This window comes from Corvus brachyrhynchos, unplaced genomic scaffold, assembly GCF_000691975.1.
Source record: "Corvus brachyrhynchos isolate BGI_N302 unplaced genomic scaffold, ASM69197v1 scaffold236, whole genome shotgun sequence".
Classification (NCBI taxonomy): Eukaryota; Metazoa; Chordata; class Aves; order Passeriformes; family Corvidae; genus Corvus; species Corvus brachyrhynchos.
This window is the reverse complement of record NW_008238660.1, coordinates 9,485-21,462: the sequence shown is the minus strand read 5'-3', so window position 1 is coordinate 21,462 and position 11,978 is coordinate 9,485. Positions and strand designations below refer to the sequence as shown.

The 11,978-nt window shown below is 43.0% G+C and overlaps 1 protein-coding gene and 1 pseudogene across 1 annotated transcript in view; both read left to right on the top strand.

Annotated features, from left to right (window-relative positions):
- LOC103617999 overlaps positions 1-3,459 on the top strand; it is a 52,220-nt pseudogene extending 48,761 nt beyond the window's left edge.
- A 7,518-nt stretch (positions 3,460-10,977) lies between these two features.
- LOC103617998 (myosin-1B) overlaps positions 10,978-11,978 on the top strand; it is a gene marked incomplete at its 3' end in the record, with an annotated part of 10,480 nt that continues 9,479 nt past the window's right edge. The window contains exons 1-3 of the mRNA XM_008636346.2: positions 10,978-11,492; positions 11,580-11,723; positions 11,815-11,971. Coding sequence (XP_008634568.2) covers positions 11,289-11,492; positions 11,580-11,723; positions 11,815-11,971 — 505 coding nt within the window. The remainder of the gene's footprint in view (positions 11,493-11,579; positions 11,724-11,814; positions 11,972-11,978) is intronic.

Below are 11,978 nucleotides of genomic sequence, written 5' to 3'. Positions count from 1 at the left end.
CACATCCCTACTCACACCCCGTTTCTCTTCAGATCCTGGCAGAATGGAAGCAGAAGTATGAGGAAACGCAGGCTGAGCTGGAGGCCTCGCAGAAGGAGTCGCGCTCTCTGAGCACGGAGCTGTTCAAGATGAAGAATGCCTATGAGGAGTCCTTGGACCACCTGGAAACAATGAAGCGGGAGAACAAGAACCTGCAGCGTAAGTCCCTGGCCCTCTGCTCCTCACTGGGCTTTCTCACAAGCTTGTCTATCTGCCACACTTAACGGGTCTGGGCCTGCAGGGATAAGAACGTGCCTGGCACCTTCATGCACCAGAGCCTTTCGCCATTCAGCTCTGTGTCTGACCATGCCGCTTTTCACCCTTCCTTGCAGAGGAGATTTCCGACCTCACAGAGCAGATTGCTGAGGGAGGAAAGGCAATTCATGAGCTGGAGAAAGTCAAGAAGCAGATTGAGCAGGAGAAATCTGAAATCCAGGCTGCTCTGGAGGAGGCTGAGGTATGTGGCCATAATCAGTGGTGTCTGCAGTAAATAAATGAGGAAATAGGCCTCAAAAGGCCCTATGTGTTCCCCTGTGTTCTGGCTGGGGAGTGCAGAGAGCTGAGATCTCTGGAAATATTCTGTCACTCCCTAGAATGCAAGGAGAGGGTTTATCAATGTTATCAATGTTTGTGTCCACTTGCCCAGGCCTCCCTGGAACATGAGGAGGGGAAGATCCTGCGCCTGCAGCTTGAGCTCAACCAAGTGAAGTCTGAGATTGACAGGAAGATAGCAGAGAAAGATGAGGAGATTGACCACTTGTGGACTCTATGCAGGTCACGCGAGATGCTGAGATCAGCAGAAGGAATGAAGCCCTGAGGCTGAAGAAGAAGATGGAGGGAGACCTGAATGAAATGGAGATCCAGCTCAGCCATGCCAACCGCCAGGCTGCAGAGGCCCAAAGGAACCTGAGAAATACACAGGGAGTGCTCAAGGTATGGCACAATAAAGATGTGCTGATTTCTGACGCAGCTAAAATTTTTCCTGTGTTTTAATTCTTTCAGTTCTATATTGATTGGAAAATAGGAAGTAGAAAAATAGAAAATGCACTCCTCCCAGTCTGTCTTATCTCTCTGTCCAGGACACTCAGATCCATCTGGATGATGCTCTCAGGTCACAGGAGGACCTGAAGGAGCAGGTGGCCATGGTGGAGCGCAGGGCAAACCTGCTGCAGGCTGAAGTTGAGGAGCTGCGGGCAGCCCTGGAGCAGACGGAGCGGTCGAGGAAATTGGCTGAGCAGGAGCTTCTGGATGCCACTGAACGTGCACAGCTCCTCCATACCCAGGTAAGTCTGTAATCATAGTTAGTATTTATACTATTGCTCCATTCATGTAAATGAACTGAAGACTGGCTGAACTGTAACAGTATTCTGTTAAATGTAGTGGCTTTCACAGTAAATAAGAAGTAATAGGTGATAGATAATATTAAGACTGTCTTTTCAGATGTAGATAAAATATGAATTTCACTAGACTACAGATACCTCAATATTAATAAATTCAAAGAAGTGCGTGAGGTTCTTACTCTTCTACTTGAGTTCAACACCTTTCACATTTCCATTTGAGACTTAAAGGCAAATGTAGGCATGAACAAAACAGGACCACACTAACTGTCATGAATGTAATTTAACAACGTGATTATAAGTATTCTATAGAACCATCTCAATGTTTTATGCTCACAAGATGGTAAGGAAAGTATTTTTTTTCATTTTTCAGTCTAAATTCCTTCTTTGTTTGCTGAAAAACTGAGAAAAGACTTCATGGGTTATGCTTGTGAAATACCAAAACACATCATACCTGAGAAATTAACAGCTACCATAGTAGTTCTCTTAAAATCTGATGGCACAATCTATATTAAAAAAACCACTTATGCTGTACTTGATATGACACTGCAAGCTAACAAAAACACAATCATGTTTATGCATTTCAACAGAACACGAGCTTGATCAACACCAAGAAGAAGCTGGAAACAGACATTGCCCAAATCCAGGGTGAAATGGAGGATACCATCCAGGAAGCCCGCAATGCTGAGGAGAAGGCCAAGAAGGCCATCACAGATGTGAGTTGGACATTCCTGGCATTGCTGATGGTGAATGTCCTGTCCCCCAAATATCTGCAGCCCCAAAATGGCTTTGCCCCTTTGCTCTGATCAGGCGGCCATGATGGCAGAAGAGCTGAAGAAGGAGCAGGACACCAGTGCCCACCTGGAGAGGATGAAGAAGAACCTGGACCAGACGGTGAAGGACCTGCAGCACCGTCTGGAAGAGGCCGAGCAGCTGGCACTGAAGGGGGGGAAGCAACAGACCCCGACACGGAGCTGGAAGGGGAGGTTGATGCTGAGCAGAAGCGCAGCGCTGAAGCCGTGAAGGGTGTGCGCAAGTACGAGCGGAGGGTGAAGGAACTGACCTACCAGGTAAGGCAGGAGGTCTCCTGCTCTGACAGGGTTTGCTCACAGCAAGCCACATTTTGCAAACACCATCGCCAAGGGCAATTGTTAATCCTGTGTGATGTAACACCAAGAATTGACTCTCTTTCCTCTTTGCCAACCACTTTAGTCTGAGGAAGACAGGAAGAATGTCCTCAGGCTGCAGGATCTGGTGGACAAGCTGCAAATGAAAGTGAAATCCTACAAGAGACAAGCCGAGGAGGCTGTAAGTACCAGTTTGTTCAAACCAGACTTTCTTCTGGTGGAGGTAGAATTCTGTATTGATGTTTTCCTTTGTACAGCTTTTTGAAACCTTAACTGTTTCGATGCAACATGATGATATTTTGATACAGTGGGGAATGTGAGAGTAAGACTTGCTGGGCTTGGGAGAAACTATACTTCCTGAACCCTATTTGTTTTGCTGTAGCTCATTTCTCACTCTATCTCTTCCTTTATACCTTGCCCTGGATGTCAGAAGCCGCTGTCAGTCTGTGTATTCAGGACTATGACATGAACTCTGCCCAGACCATGCTGTGTATAATGTCTTTTTGACATTCCAATATTCTTTTCTCTTCTGACACACATAACATCCCGAACACCTTCTCATCTTGGTTTTGAATCTGTTCTGCTAGCCTAGTTGTGGCATTTGAATTTTTGTTTGCCCAGTTTTCAGGCAATAAATGCCCGCACGCTGCCTGTTGTGTTCACAACTCCCTCTCCCCACATAGGAGGAGCTGTCCAACGTCAACCTGTCCAAGTTCCGCAAGATTCAGCACGAGCTGGAGGAAGCCGAGGAGCGGGCTGACATTGCAGAGTCACAGGTCAACAAGCTCCGAGTGAAGAGCCGGGAGATTCATAAGAAGATAGGAGAGGAAGAATGAAGTTCCCAAGGGTAAAAAGTGACATGAGGCATGCATAAAATGTAAACCTCTGTGTTGCTTTCTTCAGCAATTATCATTTATGTCTAGCTAATAAAGAGAGTAGAGATCTTCGCATATGAACAGTGACTAGCATGCTTTATTTATATATTTATTTATTCTAGCATTCATGACTTTTGAAGTACGTGTACAAAGTTCATCTTCACATTTAAAAGTATATCAAACATCAAAGCAGTTTTACATTCGCATTTTAAAAAATCCATGAAGAACGGTAACAATTATATGGATTTATTGTTCCTCTTGCAATGAGAAGTATGCATTCCTTTGATGGCCTAAGACTTAATTCTTTCAATTTTTTTTGGTCAGTTCTTAGGAAAAAAAAAGGAATAAAATAATAGGAATAAAGATTCTTCTAGCATTTAGTGTATACACACACACACACACACACATATATATATGTAAATATGTATATAACTACACAAATACAATTTTTATTAATTGAAAAATGTTGCTTATTTGGTTAAGATTAAAAGTATGGGAAACTCAAATTTCATTTCAAGCATTGACAAGCAGTCAAACCAACATGGTGAGGAAGTGGCATGAAGAGATATCCTCACTCCCTTTCTCTGAGGTAATTTTGTTTCATGCACAGCCCAAAATTATATCCATTCACATGTAGGATGAGTGAGAAGAATCCACATTTAAAAGACTATGGAAGAAAGAATAGCTAAGACTGAGGACTCTATTTATCATTTCAGTCAAACCTTCCACTGCCTTTCTAGGTTCAACCCTTCTGCTCTGTGCACAACCCGACCCTCCTGTCTGTTTATTGTCATTCTCAACATACTGGGCCTGTTCATTTTCCTAAGAACAGATTATTAGCCCACAATATTGTATTTTGCATTAAGCTGAACTAGACATTCAACATTTACATGTTGATTGGAAATGTGATGGTAAAGTACAACATTAGCTGGATACGGTCATCTAATTACACATCACACTTTACAGATGGGTAAGCAAATTAGATGGTTTGGGAATACATTCAATGTGTCTAAGGGCCTGGTAAATTAGCAGCAAAGATGGATAGGTTCTCTTGTTACTGATAAACTTGTTTTTGCCAAGACACAGAGTGGAATACTGACTTGATTGGTATTTTGTGTAAAGCTTTAGCAGCTCTCTCGAACTTGCTGTTCATTTAAAGCAAGTCCTAAACATCTTTGGCCATCCCACTAGAACTGTCAGTCCCTAGCTGACCTTCCTATGTCCCTTTTGAATATCTTTTCTAATCCTTCAGCCAGTCTACAAGTGCTGTAAAACCACTGCTTTAAAATGATAGACATTCTTAATAAAATATAAAAATAACATTTGATCAGCAGAAGACAGCTGGATCTGGGAAGGGACACTACTCCATCCATTTCAGAAACGATAGCTGAGGATCCATCATAGCTGAGCATCTCTGGAATTTTGGTGCTCCCTTGAACTCTGTATGAGCAGGACCTCTCTTCCCTGTGACTGGTGATGTCAAACACAGCCCAGCTGCATGGCCCATCACAGAGTGCTTCTAAATGCCCTGCTTTTCTAAGGGCTCATCAGAGACCTCCATTAACACATCGCTGGTTTTGTACCAGATGCATTTCAGAAAGGGTGGCAGGGTGAAAGAGGGAACTGCACTTGAGCTGAGCACGAAACAGCTCTTTTCTGCTCTTCTAGCACATTGCATTTCTCCTCCATCCATAGGTTTTTTGCTGTGCCACAACCCTTTTGTGGACAGATCCTGGCTGGAGATGGGGCACCATGACACTCCTGCCCACCACAAAGGCCACAATACAGGTGGAAATGCTCCTGGAGCCATCTTCAGGAGCTGCAGTAACCGAAGGGCCCCTCTGCCAACGAGGCAGAAGAAGGAGAACTTTGTTCTGCTAATGCTAACACATTTTTATTTCCCCATTTAGTTGCTTACCTACATCCAGCTCGTCTACTGCAAAAGCAGGGCGTGGGAGGGGAGCTGTGGGAGGAGAAAGCTGGTCAGTCACAGCAGGAGAGATGGGAGGCCTCCGCCAGGGCCTTGAACCATCCTCTCCCATGCCATTGGGCCCTGCCAGAGGCAGTACAGGAAGACACGCCTGTAAATGCCAGCCGTGAGCTGGTTTATCCATCTTTCTGGGAATTTCAACAGTTCCCTTTCTCTTCTCACTACTTTTTCAGCCTCAGTCACCCCATGCTTTGCTCTGACGTCTCCCAGCCAGCACCTTGCTGAGCTCTGGCTGGGCGTCCTCGCCCGTGGCACATCTGCCACAGGCCCAGGCAGGCTGAGGGCCCCGCCAGCGTCAGGGCTGCAGGGGCAGCAGGGCTGCTGGCCACACTGCTGGACACCCACACACTGTCCACACTGCAGCCCCTCCTCTAGGGTATTCTGCTTGGATGTGGTGCCCATCCAGAGTGGCTGCAACCTCTTTGTCCGGGCCCAAGGATGAGGGAGGGGAGAAGGGGGAGAGTCTGTCAGGCAATGAAGAAAAATATTGTGGCACGATGCTTATTGAGTCCTTTCCTCTACTGGTGAAGCACTGATGATGGCAGATCGTAAAGTATCAGGGAATCAATAGAGACCCAGACAACTTCTAGAATATAGCTAAGATGGGAAATAATTTCTTTTGTTCTCTGTATGCTTTTTTTTCCAGGAATGTATCCTAAGTTAGTCTTTGTGCCCTTTCAGGCTGCAGTATTTGTTTAGTGAACATCCACAATCAGTTGCAATTGCTTTCCAGCTGGTATTTATCAGGGATTAAAGTTTATCATTGTTGGCTTCTTGGAAAGCTGCCTTGTTAGCCCAAACTGAACACACTGTAAAGGTAAAATATGAAGAGGTTATAAGAAAAAGGAGAAATTTTTATTGGCATAGTTTTTGCCATTATGCTCAAAAAGCAAAATTTGCCCTTAAATATTTTCCTTTTGAAGAAGCCACTGCCTTTTAACAGGCCTGAGAGCTGGCTGAAGAGGCTGCTCAAGGTTCCCTCTTCACTGCAGCCTTGCTGGAAGGATTTATAGATTCCTCTGCTCAGACAACTGCTGTCTCCCCTTTCTCAAGCAGCAATACAGCAATTTTAGCTTCAGTAACTGTTGCCAGTGTGAGCACGCTCAGAACAAATGAAGAGGCACAATCAGCAGGTTTTTTTGCAAAAGAAGCAGGAACTGGACACAAGGAAGGACAAATTTCAGTGAAGGATAGAGGCTCAGTACTGGGTTTGGGTTTGTTACATGTGTGGGGGAGCTTCAGTTCCAAACTCAAATATCTGCTTTTAGTCATCTTCATGCCCAAGTGAATCTGTAGTGAGTGAGCTGAATGTCTGAGCTGCCATTGTAGACAACACTACTAGAGCCAAGCATATGTTTCAGCTCAGTCTAAGGCAGACAACTACATTGGGACAACTGAGTCATTTTCTAGTTCCTATGAGCTCAAGCTCCCACACTGGTAGGATATCGACTGGGAATACAAAGGTGAATAAAGGAAAGGAAAAATAAAAGTGAAATCAGATCAAGCAGTATGTTACAGGTTGTGGAAGTTTTCAATTTCATGTAATTTTGAAAAATCCCTTGAAAAACTACTTCCTTTTGAGTCTTCAAACCTTTTTGGATTATTCTTTATCTATTTGAAAAAATCTTGCAAATCAAGGTTTTTAGGTGGCTATCAGCTTTATGCCAGTATTATGTATGACTTTGGGAAAACCGTAAGTTTTTCTTTCCTTTTTTTCTTTGCAGCCAGTTTTAATCCAGGTCAAAAACTGCATGCACCAGCAAAATAAGACCACATATACAGTCCTTGAAATACCTGAAACTAACCCTGAGTTCTCACACAATATAATTGCATTAAAGACATGAAAGAAATGCTGCTTTATATTCTGATGAGGGTTTAGCTGTTACGGCTTAAGCATAGGCCTCAGTTTTATCTTCAGTGGGAATTTACTCCAAACATGAAATTGATGTCTGTCAATCTCCTTCCCACACCCAGGATTACAGTGCCATCACAGAGATGCAGTCAGCTGAGAGAAGAGGAGGAAGGAATTACCTCACTTTCTTATCCAGACCTCTGAGTAGGAGATGCTAAGAGAGGGAGGAGCACAACTGGTGCTGTAATTTGGAAAGCAGTACACTGTGGGACCAGGTGAAGCTGCTGAGATGTGACACTTCAGATTTCCTTGTTTGTGTTAGGAACTGTAGTTTGGAAAGTGAAGACCAATGCATGAAAAAAACCAAAAAACCAAAAAACCCAAAAGCACAAACAAAAAAAACCCCAACAAACCAACCAACCAAAAACACCACACTGAAAAAAACACCAACCCAAAACCAACCAACCAAAACCCCCAACAAATCCAGGTCTGTTGCATGGGGAGAAAATTGCTTCTCAGTAAAGCAAATGGTTCCACTGCTTTCTTTACCGCTCTGATCCTTGTGAATACAGAACGTGTGTCCCCTCCTTAATCTGGGTGGGGAATATCCCAGAGATCAGAACAGTAGATTGCCTTTTTACACAAACTATCATGAGGTTCAGATCCCTCTGAAAATAGTTGCCTATCTTCCAGAGCAGCATAGGGTATGACTGATTCTATTTCAGAGGATGTAAATTTATTAAATCTTTCCTTACACACTTATCCTGCAAAAGTAATGCTGAATGACTACTGTATGTTGAGATGGCACCTATCTCTCCTGACTCCAAAGGGATATATGTCTTAAGTTCAGTACAACTCTTCCACAGCCTTGTTCATATGATCTTTGAAACCCTTCAGCTCCAAAACCAAGAATTTAATTCCTGTGCTTTTCGTCTGGGACTCAATTCAATGACCTCAGGTTCTGAAGCTTTTCTCTTCAGGCTAAACTTGTTCTGCTCTTTTATTGCTCCTTGTGTGCATGGTGACTTGCTGTTATCCCGCTGGAATCACATCCCTATTTACTTCACAGAATCACAGAATCAACTAGCTTGGAAAAGACCTTTGAGATCATCGAGTCCAACCTGATCTAACACCGCCTTGTCAACCAGACCACGGCACTGAATGCCACATCCAGTCTTTTCTTAAACACCTCCAGGGACTCCTCTTCTTTATTCACATATCCTTCCTTATCACTACATTCAGACTCGTTCTTCCCCCCTTCAGTTGCTTTGGCTTTGGTCCGTTCTAGAACTTGATCATTCTTATCATCCCCTGGTTCTCACTTCTGCAACTTCTGTTCATTTTCAGATGCTTCCTCCTGCATTGGGATTTTCTTCCTCTAGCAATAACCCTGCTTCTCAGTAGGACCCCTCCTGCTTTTCCACACTGAGGACTCTGAGTGCTTGCAGCAGGCAGGAGCATTTGCCTTCTCTCCATCCCTACATGTTTCCTATGAGACACACTGGCTGTTACTCTTCACTTTTTCTGTGCGAGTCAGCATCTGATGGATTACAGAACCAGTGTAGCCCCTTTCATCTCCTTTAGCACACCCTCCCACTTCCCCCCCTTCTCATGCTTTCTTGTCAAATTATTTATAGGACATTGATTCACAGACCTGTTATGTCTAATTATATCTATTCACTTCTAATATGAATCGCAATTCTGCTAGGAGTTAAGATTGCCAAAAATGTTTTGACCTAAGAAAGAGGAGGTGGTGGCTACATATGCAGATCAGATCCTATAAAAGTACCCTGGGATCTGTGTGTCTTGTCCTTTCTCAGAAATCTCTAAGGTAAGAGTTTCAGGGCTTGGGACTAGGGAGGTGGGGAATGAAGGGAAACTGGCCCTGCATTCCACAAGTTCCAGTGCATTCCTATGGATGCTCATATTCATTCAATGGGGGTCTGCCAGTGTCAGCTGGGATTTTCAGTCTGCTTTCAAACCAACCATATGTTTTCAGTGTATAAATGTTGTCCGGGGTGCAGCAGTAAGAAGTAAGTTACTAATTCTGTTTTTTTTAATACTGTCTGTCTTCCAATCTGCAACTCTTTGTCTCACAGAAGGTAAGATCTTGATTTATTCACTTTTTAGGGAAAGGTAGAGCTGCTCTAAGGCAGGGCTTCTATGCAGGTATGCTGGAAATCCTGGTATTCATTATGTTTATCTCCATTGTATAAATGCAGTACTAGAATTGGGCTGGATTGCCAATATTTTTGTCACAAGATTCTTTAAGAATGTGACCTTAAAAGTACTGATCACTGCAGCATTACCCAGGAATCTCCAGCAGAGACCAGTTCCTGGAGAAACTGTCTTAAGGAAAAAAAGCCAAAATGTCAGAAAGTACTTTCCAATGATTTGGGGTGGTTTTTTGCATTTATCTCAAACATCCAGGGTCACTGGCACTGACTGTGAAGCAACAGAAAAAGAAATATATATTTAAATAATGTTAATATGTTCTTTTTTTCACATGGAAGCTTGAGGAATGTGGTTAGAATTTTGTGTATCAAAATATCAAACTGCTAAAAGCAAGCAATCTGAGTTTTCTTACAGGCTTGTTTCTGCCTCTGAAAATATTGCATAATTGTGAGAAAATTATATAAGCAAATATTTGTAATCTGAATAAAGATTTTTGGTGCTTTTGGGAACTGAATAAAGGATGATATCTACTTGGATAACTGGAAAAAGAGAGATGGAACTGCAACTAAATTCAGTTTTAAATATTTACACCCAGGAAAGTAAACTCTTCACATTTACTTTCTACATTAATTTATATTAATTTTGTCAGATATTATCACTAGGATATATCCCTCAAAATTATAAAATGTCAACGAGCAATCATGTAAGGAATGTAACCAGCATGCTTTGAATCAGTGAAGGAGAGTTAGCATAGCATTGATTTCAGGAAACGTCAAACAAAACAATCAAAAGAAAATAGTTTAGTACTTTAAAAAGTTAATCTACTGACACATTACATACATATATTAATGTCTACTAACCTACTATATATATTATACTTTTTAATAGCATCATAAAGATATATTGTGATAACAGCATCCAGTGTCTATAAAATAACACAATATACAATATAGGTGTAATGTACATAACATAAACTAATATACTATAATACATAATAACATAATATATGCTGACATAGTATATACTAAGATATATAATATGGCAGTGTTATTCCTCCTAGGAATAGTTAGTATTATTCCTGTTAGGAATCTTGTAAGAAACTGTGAGATAATATAAGCAATGTTAATATTGTATGAAAAACTGGGACCATTTTTCAACCTCATGTGTTTATTTTGTGGAATTGTTCTTATTTGAGTTATAACATATTAATCAAGTGGAAAACCATGTCATTAGAGACAAAACCAGTCAGGAAATTGCACCCATTCATTTGAATTGATAGCACCAATTTAAGTCGTGAAGTCTGTCTTTGCCTAAGAAGGCAAAGAATTTTTTTGTTGTAAAAAATATTCTTCCTTATATCTAATCTAAACTATTTCAATCGTGAGCCATTCCCCTTTGTTCTGTTGCTCCAGGCCCTTGTCTAAAGTTCCCCTTCGAGTCTCTTGGAACTCCTTTAGGTAATGAAAGGTTGCTAGAAGGTCTCGTTGGAGTCTTCTCTTCTCCAGGCTGAACTACCCCAGCTCTCCCAGCCTATTTCCAGAGCAGAGGGGCTCCATCCCCTGGAGCATCTCCATGGCCTCCTCTGGACTCACTCCAACAGCTCCATGTCCTTCCTGTGCTGGAGCCCCAAATACAAAAAGACAGAAAGCATTCTTCTGTGAATGCAATCGTCCAGTAGGACTAAAGATCTGACCACCAAAAAAAACCCAAAAAAACCCCAAAAAAAAAGCAGAACAGAACTCTGAATTAGAAGGGGAAAAAAAGGCAATCCAGTTGATACCTAAGCAAGAGCTATCTAATGTGCTATAGGAGTGTTTCTTCCATCATGCAGTATTTTAATATCTTCTCCACCCTCACAGGTACTTGCTACATTACGTGTAGTAAGCAGCAGCCATGTCTACAGACGCTGAGATGGCCGTCTTTGGGGAGGCAGCTCCTTACCTCCGAAAGTCAGAGAAGGAGAGAATTGAGGCCCAGAACAAACCTTTTGATGCCAAGACCTCTGTCTTTGTGGTACATGCAAAGGAGTCCTATGTGAAGAGCACAATCCAGAGCAGGGAATCGGGCAAAGTCACTGTCAAGACTGAAGCAGGAGAGGTGGGTAAAATGCAAGATTTACAAAGAGCAGTTCATTCCCACTCTGGCTCTTAGCTGACATGCATGTACCTTCGTGCCTTCTGACAGACCCTGACCGTGAAGGAAGATCAAATCTTCGCCATGAACCCTCCCAAGTATGATAAAATCGAGGACATGGCCATGATGACCCACCTCCACGAACCCGCTGTGCTGTACAACCTCAAAGAGCGTTACGCAGCCTGGATGATCTACGTAAGTGGCAGCAGCAGCTTCCTTTGGGCAGCGGCAGGAAGTGCTGGGCCAGGCTCAGGGGAAGCCAACGTGCTGTGTCCCTTCCTTGCAGACCTACTCGGGTCTCTTCTGCGTCACCGTCAACCCCTACAAGTGGCTGCCGGTGTACAACCCGGAGGTGGTGTTGGCCTACCGAGGCAAGAAGCGCCAGGAGGCCCCTCCACACATCTTCTCCATCTCTGACAACGCCTATCAGTTCATGCTGACTGGTGAGTG